The 14,526-nt window shown below is 40.5% G+C and overlaps 1 protein-coding gene across 1 annotated transcript in view; it reads right to left on the minus strand.

The window, feature by feature from the left end:
• Positions 1-14,526, minus strand: part of npr1a (natriuretic peptide receptor 1a) — a 44,942-nt gene that overhangs the window by 8,070 nt on the left and 22,346 nt on the right. Inside the window, exons 6-12 of the mRNA XM_028966072.1 lie at positions 4,033-4,127; positions 3,449-3,584; positions 2,586-2,670; positions 1,182-1,302; positions 464-538; positions 295-372; positions 45-149 (exon numbers count right to left, since the gene is read on the minus strand). Of these exons, the coding sequence (XP_028821905.1) occupies positions 45-149; positions 295-372; positions 464-538; positions 1,182-1,302; positions 2,586-2,670; positions 3,449-3,584; positions 4,033-4,127 (695 nt within the window). The remainder of the gene's footprint in view (positions 1-44; positions 150-294; positions 373-463; positions 539-1,181; positions 1,303-2,585; positions 2,671-3,448; positions 3,585-4,032; positions 4,128-14,526) is intronic.

Consider the following 14,526-nt stretch of genomic DNA (forward strand, 5'->3'; position numbering starts at 1 on the left):
ACATTTCTCATCAATGTGTGTGTGTGCGCGTGAGTGATACTCACCTGTAGGCTGCCTCGAGGGCAGTACTCTGTGATAATGCAGATGTTGGGCAGGTCAATGCAGGCTCCGATGAAGCGGGTGAGGTGTTCGTTCTGCACGTCACGCATCTGCCATCGGGGAGCCATGACGAGCGTCGGGTTACTAATCTACGCTAATTACTCGTTTTCAGACTATAAATACATGGTGGCGTGCAATGCAAATTTCATTATGCCCGGGGCTTAGAACAAACAGCAGGGATGGGTGAGCACTTACATGCTTCAGCTCAAACTGCACGTTCCTGGTGAGCTCGATGCGCTTTTTGTTGACATACTTAATGGCTGCTAGATTTCCCTAGAGAGAAAGCACATTAGGACACTTTTATTTTTTATCAGTACTCCTTTTCCATCCCTGACTGAGAAGAGAATTTGGTTTTGCCTCCTACCTTGTAGTAGCCGGTTTTGGTGTAGATTTGAACATTCCCTTCCATCGTAAGGAAAGACCCGTAGTTGGAACCTTTCTGCAGGGATAAGAAGGCCACTGATGCTAAATGTGATATTGAAGGGATGAAAATGTATGTAGGGATGTCTCATAATAAAAGTTTCTGATTTTACTGTCTCTTATAATGAGTTGTTAAGTGTGCAGATAACTAACCATTCACAAAAAAGCCTAAAGTGGCACCTTTCCTTTCACAATTTCATCCAGGATTTGAGTATTATCTTTTTACTATCGTAGAGTGATGGGTCATATATGACCTTCACAATAGCTACCTTGAGTTAGCTAAAGAAAACCTTTCTTGTGTCATATAATCAAGTTTGCAAGTGAACATCTAAATATTCCAGTGGCACAGAAAACATTTCACTGGCAGAGACTAGGAGGGATGCAAATACCAAATAAATCCAAAGCACATTTTAAACTCTATAGGTGTAAGATGAAGGTCAACCCACACCTCCAGAACTGTAAAACCATTGAAAACGTGTGGATGGCTCTCAGTAAATCAGTGTATGAAAGATGGCCCGAGGATAAGTTGCTAGTTAAAGGTGTTTGGTGACTGGTGTATCTTGCAGAATATCATGCATCTCTTAATGCTCAATTTGTTTGTTGTATGCTGTTGACTGTGTATGTAAATGTGTGTGTGTTTGCAAGTGAGTGTGATTTCTCACCAGAGACAACGTGAGCCGGCTGCAGGTTCTGCGCAGCACCTTCTCCAGGTTACTCATCTGAATGTCTTCCCAGTGCACCCTCCAGAGCTGGGCAGCCAACTCGTTCTCCAGCTTCAGCTTCCTACGGAAGAGAGGGCGTCAAGACAGAGGGACAGGCAGAGAGAGGAAAAAGGCAAACGCAAGGGACGAAAATGAATGCGGGAAAGAAATTGAATGGCATTGAAAGAGAGGAATTGGAAAGAAAAATGGAAATCCAGAGAGGATGTGAGAGAGGCTATTGTGTGAGAGGTACAACTGCACAGTTTAGTTGCACACTTCATTACAGTAAATATATTCCATTTACCAAAACATCAAAGTCAGATACCTGAGACAGAGTAGTCACACTTCTGTTCATTTACTATTACATTTACCATAGTCAAGAACACAACAAAAATCCATCTCATTGCAAGTTATGTTTAATTACTACAAGGTAATCTACAAGAGTCTAAGATGAAAAAGCAAAAAAAGGCACATCACACCACCATCGTCATCATCACTGACTGAAATGCAGTTGCATGGATCTGATGTAAAAACTAAAATGCATAGGGGCTAATTGAAACATTCAAATGTAAACATTGTTTCCTTTTTTAGGAGTTTTAAATTATTTTTTAGCCCCCCCCCCTATTTATTATATAAAGTTTTAGGGACATTATAGAAAACAGTTGATATGTCCATTAAAATAACATAAACATAACATTGATGATGTTGTTAATGACTATGGCAGCTGGTAATGAATGAAATATCTGAACAAATGTAGAGAGGCCCATTATCAGCAACAATTAGTCCTGAGTTCCAGTAGAACACTGTGTTCACTAATGCAAGTCTGTCCCTTCATGGAAAGCAAGGACATTTCTAAACAACCCAAACCTATTTAACCATATTGTATGTTTTGTATCTCCAGAGCTACATCTTTTGTTCGAAAATCCATATGACTTAACTTAAATATAAAATCTGTATAGAAAATGTTTCTTTTAAAATTGTTTTTTCACTAAATGGCATCAATAGGGAGGGGAGGGTGATGGATGGGTGGATGAGCCGTTCTCTTTAGTTTCTAAGGAGAGTTTTGCGACTATATGGCAGCTTGAATCTCTTGTAGCCTAGGCCTAGCAGTAATCTCCCTGTCATGAGAGAGTGAGAGGGAAAGATGGAACGAGGAATGGGAGCAAGGTGGGTTTAAAAGAATGTTTTAGGAGGACAGTACAGTAGAAAGAAGATACAAAAAAGAACAAGGGATGACCAGAAAGCACGTGCCAGAAAGGGAAAGATGAGGTATGAGATTAAAGTCTTGGTCAGTACCAGCTGGGTGGGGAAATAATAGTCATGGTGAGAGTGTACAGAAGGAAACGTGGGCGGAGTTAGACTGACCTGTAGATGAAGACAGTGACAGTAACGATGATGATGAGGACGAAGCACACCACGATAGAGATCATCTGCCGCATGGTGACTGTTTCTGTGAGACAGCAGGAAAAAGAGATGGTAAAAGAATGTCCTCATTCGCAGAGCACCTACCCTAATGAAGGAACACATTGCGTGTTCCTTTGCTGTGAATGTCTCTAATTCACCGCATCCAAACTAGTTTTGGTTGAGGATTTGTTTGAGGAGAGAGAAGTGACACTGATATGAAGAGTTTTTACATGGATATTTTTTTGACATGGACATTTTTTTGCATGGATATTAATAATTGGTGCAAAAATGCAAGTCACAAGTACAATGTGCGGTATTGCATTAAAAGCATCAAACCACACATTCGTTTTTCATTTTAGTCAAAACAGCCTTATTAAAGACGTCTTACTGCAATTGTATATTTCAATGTATTTCTTCTCTTTTTTTAAAATTGTGCAATGAAAGTGATTATGAGAATATTCATATCAAACTTTTGGTGTGTGCGTGTTGCATTTTCCATACACAAAATCTTTATGTACATTGCTGAATTTTTGAAATATTAAAAATAGCATTAGTTAAGCATAATTGCCTGTTATAGCAAGGCAAAGCAATAAGCAATACATAGATAGATAGACAAATAGATATAGATTTTATGCTATATTAGATTACACAGACCAATACATCGATACACATATAGATAAGATACCCTCACGTTTTGATACAGGAAATGCAACAATTCAGGCAACTGACCAATAAAATTGTAAGAAGATTGAGGCAAAAAGGAATGAAGAAACAATTTGAGGGACACTCATGGAGGGACAATTTGGGTAAAAAGGATGACATACTTGCCAAGCAGGCAGGGTTATCATTCTTGAAACCACAGGGAGGGATGTCTGGAGGGGGAGAGCCACCTGGCCACTGAATGCTCATTCCTGGTTCTTCTATCATTTTCTTCTGGCTGCCATTGTAAACAGCCACAATCTGCAAACAAGATATTCAACTAGTAAAATAAAAGAGTGTAATGCATGATGCAATCAAGAAGATGGTTTTGGGGTGCAGTAATAACACAGAACTGCACCTCTCTCGTGCTTTTGTGTATCGGTAATGGATGATTGTGGTGCGAGAGGCGCGCTTCGAGGCTTTTAGGCTCGACTGCCCAGCGTAGTCTATTAAACGGAAACCAGGATTATCCTCGGTCCACAAAGCCCAACCACTGATCCATTTAGAGCTCTGCTCCCGCCATCTCAGAGCAGTGAACAGTGCAGACACCACGACTGGGTATCGCCACTGCTTCTCAATGTGAATAAAAGCATCAGCAGGTGTCTGTGCGTGACTCAATGAGAGCATCCGGGGTGGTGTCTGGCTGCGTGTTGGAGTGTGAAAACATCTTTATGTGCCCAACGTTGAATATGTTTCAGTTGCAGAGCACCTTGTAGTCTCCCAACACAGTGTCTGCCATGTCCCACAGAGCGAAGTCAATTTTCCGATCGCCATATTCATCTATCTCCATCGGCCCGGTGACACCTGAGAGCGAAAAAAGAAAGCCAATGAAATTTAAAAAAGGCCATGGAAGAAGAAGAAGAAGAAAAAAAACAAGCCACCATTAACACTGATTTTAATTTTTCTGGAAGAGTAAAGCACATAAACATTTTAAACATGTCTAAAAAAAAAATTTTTTTCTGTTACCCGTAATGCTACCTTGAGAATGTTCATACATTTGGCGTGTGGCATACGTTTATATGTTTAAATCATCTATGATGAGGAAGTGTATGAGGTGCATAAGTACCAACAAAAATGGTATTCCATTCCTCCTCTTCAGGACACAGACCTTCAGGACACTAACGGTTTGAAAACATGGACTAAATATGTTTTGCTCTTCGGTGACCTCTGCGTATGTTTGTGCACACTCTATATCCATCAATACCATATGGCTTTTTTCCCCAGCTTCAATACCAGCCTCAATTCTCAATTCAGCCTCAATTCTCAGCCAAATTCTCTACAGACAAACTAGACACAAACACATGCCTCCACGAGCTTCATTTCCACATGCAATTTGATGCTTTGCACCCAGGACTGACATCTCAGCATGAACTCATTTCTGATAAACTCTCCAAGGACCTCAACCACATACTGTTCTGGAAAAAGGCCTTTGAAAAGCTGAGGCTGAGAAGCAGTTTCTCCTTCAGGTCAGGTGTAGGACTCCATGACCCAGTCGCCTCACTTCTGTGCAGTATTATAGCAACAGAGATCATTTTTGTCAAAAAATAATTAAAAATAATAGAAAAAAATGAAGAGGCATAATGTACCCGAAGGACGGACTGTTTGAATGTATATGTTTTGCAATATGAATGCACATTCATATTTGATAGCATTGGACATTTTAACACATTTAACAAACCCTATCCAGGAAATGTTTGCAATTCTTTTTGTGTTAATCTTATCCCAATTTTTTGGGAAGCTCTGGTTTCCTTGTGTCTGTGATCCTGATTGCCTTTATTTTATTCTGTTTGTAGGTGTGCACATGTTTCCCTGTTGTGTCTTGTCGTGCGGTTGCGCCATGTCTTCCCTTCCTTCAGCAAAAAAGATTCACTGAAATATTCCTTCCCCCAAGTGGACGATAACTGAAGTAATAGTTTGTTTACACACCTAACACCACTTACTTTAGTTTTGCGTCATTGAAACATACACAGCAATAAGAGCTGATTTGACAGTTTAATTAATGGGACAATTATTCAAGGTCAGATTAAGTGACAGAGAGGAAGAGAGGGAGCTTTCCGCTGTGCACTCAAGGCCAAACAGTAATTGCACAGCTCAGGGGTTATGTGAATCTATCTTAAGTCAGTTTTCTGACAATTTTTTATGTACACTACTGCCCAAAATGTCAATTAGAAACGGCATTCTTTTCCATTCAATGACTTTGAATAGCAAATATGATTAAATACCTATTTTTTCAATGTAGAACAAAATAGCATGTGTGAGTTAATGTAGTAAATAAAAAAGCAACATGTTTCATATTTTAGGTTATTTTGCAGGGGTGACAGCATTTCACACTTTTGGTGTCATGCGGCTTGGGTGTGATGCGATGAAAGAGCAAATTTCGGAGGAGACGTGGGACCAAATCGCGAGATGACGCGAAGTGGTGGGTGAATCTCCACTGTTTACTCTGTGAGCGTACACTGCAACCCGCACGGAGGCTAACGCTCGCCTCACAAAACACAACAAACAGGGAGGCACGGTTGAGGGAAGCAGGAGAAAGGATCGGAGATGAGGAGAGTCGAGGTGAACCAAGTCGTTGCCACGCTGACGAACAATGACGTGGATTAAATGGAAAACGCGTCACGCGGTCCTGCATTCATGCTGCAATGAAGGTCACGTGACACTTGGTTTCTCTCATCTCGGAGAGATGTTAACCATCATCTCATGAAGCTGCATGTGATGATGACAATAGTGTGCAGAAACATCATGATACTGCATATTATAATATCCTTAGCTTAAAAAAGGAGGTGTTTCAGAAATTTTGACTATTAGTTGATGCGCGACTGAAGGCTGCATGTTCCTTTATTGAGTATATCTTTGCCTTTTTATCCTGAAATCCCCACCCTTACTACACACAGGAACGCACACAATTGGCAGACCATCCCATCAGGCAGCGAAACGGGAAAAAAACAGTGTCACGTCTGAAACTCAATGCTTCCAGTCAGGCGCACCCCATTGAGACGGACAGCTAACGGTTTGAAACTAACTAACAACTAACAAACAAATAACGTGTCCATTCACCGCATGGAAGTGAATCTGTATTCGTTTAGTGGCACCAGCCCCTTGTCATCCCTGATTCGAACTCCCCCTGTGGCTGACATATGTGGCCCAAAAAACAGCCCGATCTCCATTTTATTCTCAATAACTTGCTTTTTACTTGCTTTTTTTATGAACATCACCATTCTTTAAAGTTATCTTCATACCAATCTGTCTGACTGCCTCTCACAGATCAGTGAGTTATCTATCGATCAGCGAGAGTGCCATTGTGCCCAGGAGATTATATGTATTGCTCATTTTAAGAAATGCACGATGTCTTTGTAGCAGCCTGCTGCGCTTTTTCTTCCAAGATGCCGCATCAATAAATCATGAGCTGCATTACAGCACTTCATCCTCCACTGTCTGCTTTTTTCATTCATATACATAACATGTGAAAATGTGAGCTGTGAAAACAGGAATGTAAACTGGCACTTAGCTTAGAGCTACAAATGTTTGGTAGTGCGTCCTCAGAATTTACATAGACGAAACAAGAAAGAACCACCTGGAAATTATCATTTTCTTGAAGAAGTGAATCTAATGATCCTTTTTGATCGTTTTGTCACCCAGAAAACCAAGACCTTTAATGATGCTTGGATAAACATAGGGAGGAGCCCAGTGACTGACAGCTCTCATGCATGCTACTTCCTCATTCTAAATTACTTGAACCCATGCCACTCAATACATCACATGCACATCATCAAAGATTGTGTTTCTTTCTTGTTTTATGTATGTAAACCCTGAGGAGGTCTATGACCTCACACTAATGGAAAAGCCCCACATAACCCCAAAGAAGAGCCCTTCCTCATCTTTTATTCTTTAAATAATGCCCACAAGTCAACTTCTTGGTCTTAGAAATGTCCCCTACTATTCTTTTCCATAATTTTGTTTTGTGCATAATTATGTGTTTGTTTATTCTTCACAAATCAACTCTCAACTTCCACATACTGCCCAAAATAGTTTTTCTCAGCAACAAAATTGCTTGGGTGAATTTGTAACATTATATTGTTCATGGACATAAAGACATGAAGAACACGTTGACAAAATTTAGACTGTGTGCAAACCGTTATATGTACTTAATTCAAACAATACTTAAACGAAACCCTATTGTATGCATCTGGGACTGATGTTCCATCACAACATTTCCCCAAAGCAGCCTAAAAAAACATTATTCTGTCATCGGACTGGCACCAACTCATCAGCCTTTAAAAATGGCAAGAGACACACAGTGCGGATTTATGTGTTTTGCTGCTATACTGGGACAATTCCACCATAGGGATTGTGGGTAACAGGCAAGTCATGAGAAGGGGATCTGGAACAGAATGAAGAGGCTGTTAGGGTGTGGGAAGAGGTTACATGCAGCCCCAATAGGAGCCTGGTACCTTGGGAAGGACAAAATTGAGGCGTCTGTGGAACCTCAAAAGTCCTACTTTCCCAGACCCTGTTTGTGTAAGAGACCCCCATGTTTAGTGACACCAATTCCCTATGAGGCCCAATCAGTCACTGGCCTGGCGCTGTATTTTGTGAGAAGCTCATTACACTTTCACAATTGTGAGAGGCACAATTCTGGAGACAGTGGGAGAATAGTAGGGACGTGCACTACCTTGTTTCAGAGGCATCATTGTCCAGGGTCCCATTACTCAACATCACTGCATTTCTCAGTACTATTGACACATGCTCTTTAGCCATCTCGCAAAAAGTGAACATTTGCTTTTCCATTAGGCGAGAAGATGGAGGGAAAAATGAACAACAGTGACTGGAGGGATAGAACAATGAAGAAGGTCCTGATGTAACTTACATAAGATTGTTTTTCTTCAGCACTGTCCTCTACAACAATCAGATGGACATGAAGGCTATAATTACAGCATGGCTATAATTGGCATGTTGTAGAAGGGATAAAATATCACCAGCGATCATCTACGGTGTGATGCGTGGACACACTTGTTTATTTCTAATTTATTCTCTCTTTACTTTTTTGTGCTGTGTAAGTGCCTTTATTGATGAATTCCTTGATATATGTTGGAGTAAAATCTTTAAATATCCAGTCTTTTCTTTGATTGGTACACCCAAATACCAAGACAGAAATATAGTTCATCGATGGTCAGACGCAGGAAGGAGCCAACGGCGTGCAGGAACTGGCAACCAAGTGTCAACTGATCTAAGTCCACCCCTGCTTAGCAAGAAATGAGATTCCCCCATCCCAAACCTGAACCCGGATGACTATATGTGCCTTCCACCTGCCACACGGAAGTCCTCCAATTGGGCCATGCTGCCACCCTCTCTTGACAATCACCTACACTTATTGTCCCTTCTGATAGCCCTCCATTATCTCAGACATCCATAAATTCATCCAGGCCTGCACTCCAATCCGTTCAGTCTGCACTGCATGGTCCAATAAGCCCTTATAGACTGCGGGATTTTGGTTTTGGTCATTTCGACACTGGTCTTGAAATGTTGAGTGATTAGACATTAACTTGTGAAGAGGGCTTTCATCCATTGGTGTTTACAGTTTAACAGACTCTCCTTGCGAGTTAATGTCCAATCACAAGGACACCCTACTGACTATTGTCAACTGGTTCTCCAAGGCAGTTCAATTGGTGGCCTTATGCGGACTTCCGTAGGCTAAAACCACTGCAGAGCTTCTCATTGAACATGTTGACACCTAGTAGGCAAGTGGGTCCTCGCACGGACACTGGTCAGGTGACCACTATGAGGATGCAGAATTAGGCAGTTGGCAGGTTAAACATGGCGAAGGCTTTTAACTTATGTCATTGATCCTCCAATGGTCACACCAGTCCAGATCCGTTTGCTCATCGAATCCGTATGTCTGTCTCTGCCAGTATCAGTATCTCTGTCCTTGTTCTTTAGTTATTGTGCCTTTTATAAATACCCGAGAGGATTCTAGCAAATTAGTGAACTGTTTCTTCAGATTAACCACAACATCCTCACTGTACATCTGCAACTGGGTTCATCTGTCTCCCTATAGGGTTTTTTTCCTCCATCCTCTAATCATCCAGACACTGTGACATAATTTTTTTTTGCAGAATTATATAACATACAAACACAATAGGTATAACAAACTTCTACAGAACAAAACGATTTCCTAGTTTTTCGTTGGCAGAGGTTTGTGACAGTTCATCTGGCAAAGGAGCTAAAAAAAAAGAGGGTGACTTTAGCTTTGTAGCTGGTCACGACTCATGACACTCAAGATTTCTTTTAAAAGACCCTGCTCAAAAAGGCACACATGAAAAGGACTGTGCTGAATTGGCTGTGATGACTACCTTTTAAAAAAAACATATAACACACTGCAATCCAACTAGGATCCAACAAAGTGACTCATCTCTACTGCATTCATTTATCCAATTACCAGACGGGAGGCTCACATTAAACAGAAAATCACACCACAGTATACTTACCACTAATTTATGCACCCAAAACTTTGGGGCTAATGGTAGAAAAAATATTTCAAATAAAAACTACTACACTATTGCCAAAAAAATGTAAGAACTATTACAAATATAACAATATTAAAGAACATTGACGGCCAAGTAGTCAGAGTCTATGCGTTGGCTACTGACCAACAATCTAAATTCATTTACGGGTCAATTTAAATAAGTAAATAAATAAATAAATAGGGACATGGAAACTGAACTATTCTACTCATTTGAGGCTATATTATATACAGTGCTAATGACACTATCAAAGCAAAATAAAAAATGAAGAATTATCAATGAAACCTACTGAAAATAAAGAACAAAGCACAGTGCTTAGATTTACATTTTAAAAAGCAGAACAATAGTGGACCCAGGGTGTTGCAATTTTTTTAATTGAACTCATACATCAAACATCTGTGTTCGAGAAACAACCCAGCATTATTTTGCATCTGGTCATTGTCACAGGAGGTGCATAGCGCACACTTTCATGATAAGCACTGGCCACAGCTGTGGGTGCTGGCTAATCTAATCACCAGAGAGAGGGAACATACGGGTGATTGACGGTGCTGCGGCTCAGCCCCGATCCAATTCCCTCTCAGGAGTAAAACAGCGAGGTGGAGGGGGGATATGCGGGTACTAAAGAACAAGGATCTGGAGACCTGACACCCATGGGATTGGAGTGGACGTCGACAATGTGGTACCACTCATGCTGAGGGGCTCACTTTATGGGTAGAACTACATCTGAGAGGAAAGAGAGAATGAAACTGCACAGTGGGTATTATGGGTACGGAAAGAAAGTTTGAAAGAATGAGAAGAAAGGGAGTGTAAAAGAGAAAAACAGAGAAAATTCCAACTTTCCTTCCTCCTCCTCCTCTGTAAGAACGATGCAGGTCCGTCAGCACCCACACAACCAAATTTCAACCCATCACTCATGAGGAATTCTCTGGTTTTAGCACTTACTTATGATCATACTCTGATGCTAAGGCCACACTGTTGCAAAGTAGAGAAGGCTGCTCCTCTCTCAGGTTTTGTTGTCACATAAACCCAAACACATCCAGATGATTTGTTTGTGTTATAGTCTGGGGTCTGAGCACAATTACAATTCTATTAATGAGAGAGGTTCTATGGTCTTAATGCCCTTTATGTATGTTGTGTTGTCTTGTTTATAATATGTATACAGTATATATCTGCATATATATGTAAGATATTAATTGTTTATTGTATAGATACTGGTATTGTTTTTATAAAGTACTATATTAATTTTGTGCTTTTATATTCTATATTGTATATTAACATTACTGCAATGAATTTAGACAATGAATGCATTTGTTTTTTATGTATTTGCTGTGTGAGGCCTGACCGATGTGAAACTCATTCTGGCCATAGACAATCCCTGCATAAAATCCCTTACATTCATTTCAAATGGAGCCATACGGCTGCTGTGCACAAATAAAATGTGATAAATTAACATACTTGTCAAAAAAAACTGAATTCACATTCTATGTTGTTCCTTAGACTTAACTGCAGTACCAAGTAATATACCCTGACCCGGGCTAAAGTGCAATCCGCTGTCCGTGTGTTCTCAGCTGATGAAGTCACGTATTAATCATCCAGCACGGCCCTGTATGTATTTGAGGGTGGACAAAATAAAGTCCACGGTGCAACTGAATGCTCCAGAGTACTGGCCCAGTCATTCCGCATGTTGCTGTTTAAACTTTGTAAAATATCAGATATTAGAAAATTTCAGAAAAAAAAATACTTGTGCATGAAAATGTGCATGAAATATCTGAAAAAACGTAATGCCAATGGAATTCACAATAAAACAAAAATCTTATAGCAGTCTGTTTTAAAAAAACTATTTTGCCAGAGTTTACTAACTATAAATATCTTGACAAAGATATTACGAAACACAACAGTATGAAAACATGGCCCCTTTGGCATGCCTTTGGGGGCATTCAGAGAGGTGCAGTCATATATCAAACTGCAAATGAACGGCATGTTCATGGGAAATGTCTCTTTTTTTTCTCGAGAACCCTGGGACAGCAGGACGAGAGTTAAATGTCAGCCTACACACATGTTATTGTTTAAGGACATGTGCAAACAGCCGGAGAGCGATCTCTGGGGGAGTGTGCGGCAAACATGGGGTATGTCAGCACTTTTGGGAGTGGAGGGAGCTGATCTCACTGTAACTATAATCTGCTGAGATTGGACATGCAGCAGAGATCACATTTCTGATAAGTCATCTGAAAATGAATTTGTAATAATATTTAACACAGAAGGAACCCAGTTATACTATCATTCAAAGGTTCAGGGTATATAGAAATGTCCTGTTTTCTGTCCATTAAATAACATCAGACTATGCTAGCTGCAAATGGCTCTTAATTAATGGAATATTTGCATAATTGTAGAGAGGCCTATCAGCAATTGCTTATCAGCAACAATTAGTCTTAGTCTAATCTGATCTTAAACCTTCCCAAATTCTCCCACACCACCCCTCTGCTACGTTCGCTCCACTGGCTCCCAGTAGCTGCACGCATCAGGTTCAAAATACTGATGCTGGCCTACAAAGCCAAACATGGGGTAGCACCATCCTACCTCACAGCTCTTATTACACCTCACACTGCACCTCGTATACTCCGAGCCTCCAGTACTGCTCGCCTGGTCCCTCCATCGCTAAAGATAAAAGGAAGACATTCATCTAGACTCTTCTCTGTCTTTGCCCCTCGGTGGTGGAATGAACTTCCCCATGAGGTCAGAACAGCTCAGTCACTGAGCACCTTCAAACGACAGCTCAAGACCTTCCTCTTTAACTTGTAACCTTCTTATTGTCTGTCTTATGTATAGAATCTACAACAGAGAGAATAAAAAGATTGTATTCATAATTGGGGGTCCTAGTGAACCAGATTTGATCACTTCATTGATTGAAGTTGATCTGAATTGATTGAAGGGCGTCTGCCAAATGCCTTAAATGTAAATGTAAATGTCTTGAGTCACTGATTACTAGAAATCCATTTGAATGATCTTAGTGCATCTTAAAGAAGCAATAAAACTGGATTGAGTATCTGGTGCATCAAAAATTTGGCTATATCTTTATGGTTTTGTAGTATTGTCAAACTATTCAAACTTCTGAACTGTAGCGTGGAAAAGATCAAACAAAGCAAACCCACATCAGGTCTGGGCCTTTTAAACAGCATTCAAAACACTACACCAAAAACATCTCAACGGTCCACCACTTGATAATCTCCTGCTGTACATGTAGTAGACCCTCCGCAGAGTCTATTTACATATCTGTTGAGGTGAATGGAGCGTTCTGAGAGTGAGTAAATGAATACAGATCTGGAGCTCCTCCAGGACCACAATTGTCCATACAAGCCCAGTCTTTAGAAAAAAGCTGCTGACCTGATATCAGTATGCAGCAGATTTACGATCCACTTTTCTCCTGGGTAATAAGGTAGGGGTCATGCTGAAGGATGCTGGGATTAATGGACTAGGATAGAATTGCCGCATGGAAATTATAAACGTCAGGAAAACATTCTAAAATGGAAAAAATACGCTGCATGCAATTTTTTTCAGTATTTTTCATTAGAATTATGCAAAAATTCAGGGGACTGACAGTGAAGGCTGTAGCTCGATGCTGCCACTGCTGCCAGTGCGATAATGAGCAGTGTGTCTGAGCATTGTCGGAATGGATTAGAGGCGTTGTCGTGTGACATTGGCTGCCACTTCCTGGCCCTGTTTTTTCAGACTGAGCCGGTGTCAAATGGTCCCTCTGTTCCCGCTCTTTGTTAAGGGTCCATGCTGCAGAACAGGCCACTGCCACAGTTCTACCAACACTTCAAAGGTGTAGCCAGCCCAAAAAGGAAGATAATGAGAGACCGGGATCAACAGAAAGGGAGTGGGGGTGCTGACGGAAAATACTCAACAGAAAGTGCGAGACAATTTATTCTGTGCTGGGAGGCTGCAACACAAAAACAATGCAATATGGTTGCAAAATATCTATATTAAGGGCCAATTAATCACACATTTAGTAAAGAAATAATCATGAATTCTTAATTCTTTTGACTAACGCTTGCTACAATACGATACAAGGGCATAAAACAGTCAGACAGGGACCTGTAGTAACCTGCAGTAAACGCAATGGAAATACTATTCAGTGCAAAATTCTCTTTAAGCCTGCAAATGCCTCATCTGAACTGTCCCTAAATCTCCTTCATGGTCCATTCATGTAGGGATTGTCTCTGGCTAGGATGAATTTAGCATCCATGTCATGTAGTAGACTGCACACAAAGTAAAAAAATAATAATTATTTATACATTAATTGAATAGCTTGCAATGTTAATTTATTATATATACTAAATTATGTCAAATTCACTTAATTCTACATTTAGTTCTGATCGCCACCATATTACTCGTCACATCAATACTAAAATTGTTTTTAGGAATTCCACTACCACTCTGACTACAGACTGTGGCTTAGCAACACCAAAAGCTGGATGATAGATTGCACTTTTTATCATTGCAGAAGTTGAAACAGCCATTTATAAACTTGAACTATCTCTGCCCCCCCACGACACGCTCTCCCTCCACAGAGTATTTGGGTGTGTGTCTCCCGCAGTGCGCACTTGCCGTTACCTCTCTCGCAGCATCCCCTGAGGTTATGGCTTATTTCTTACCTTTATTCATTTGTGTTCAACTAAACT

Source organism: Denticeps clupeoides, unplaced genomic scaffold (assembly GCF_900700375.1).
Source record: "Denticeps clupeoides unplaced genomic scaffold, fDenClu1.1, whole genome shotgun sequence".
Classification (NCBI taxonomy): Eukaryota; Metazoa; Chordata; class Actinopteri; order Clupeiformes; family Denticipitidae; genus Denticeps; species Denticeps clupeoides.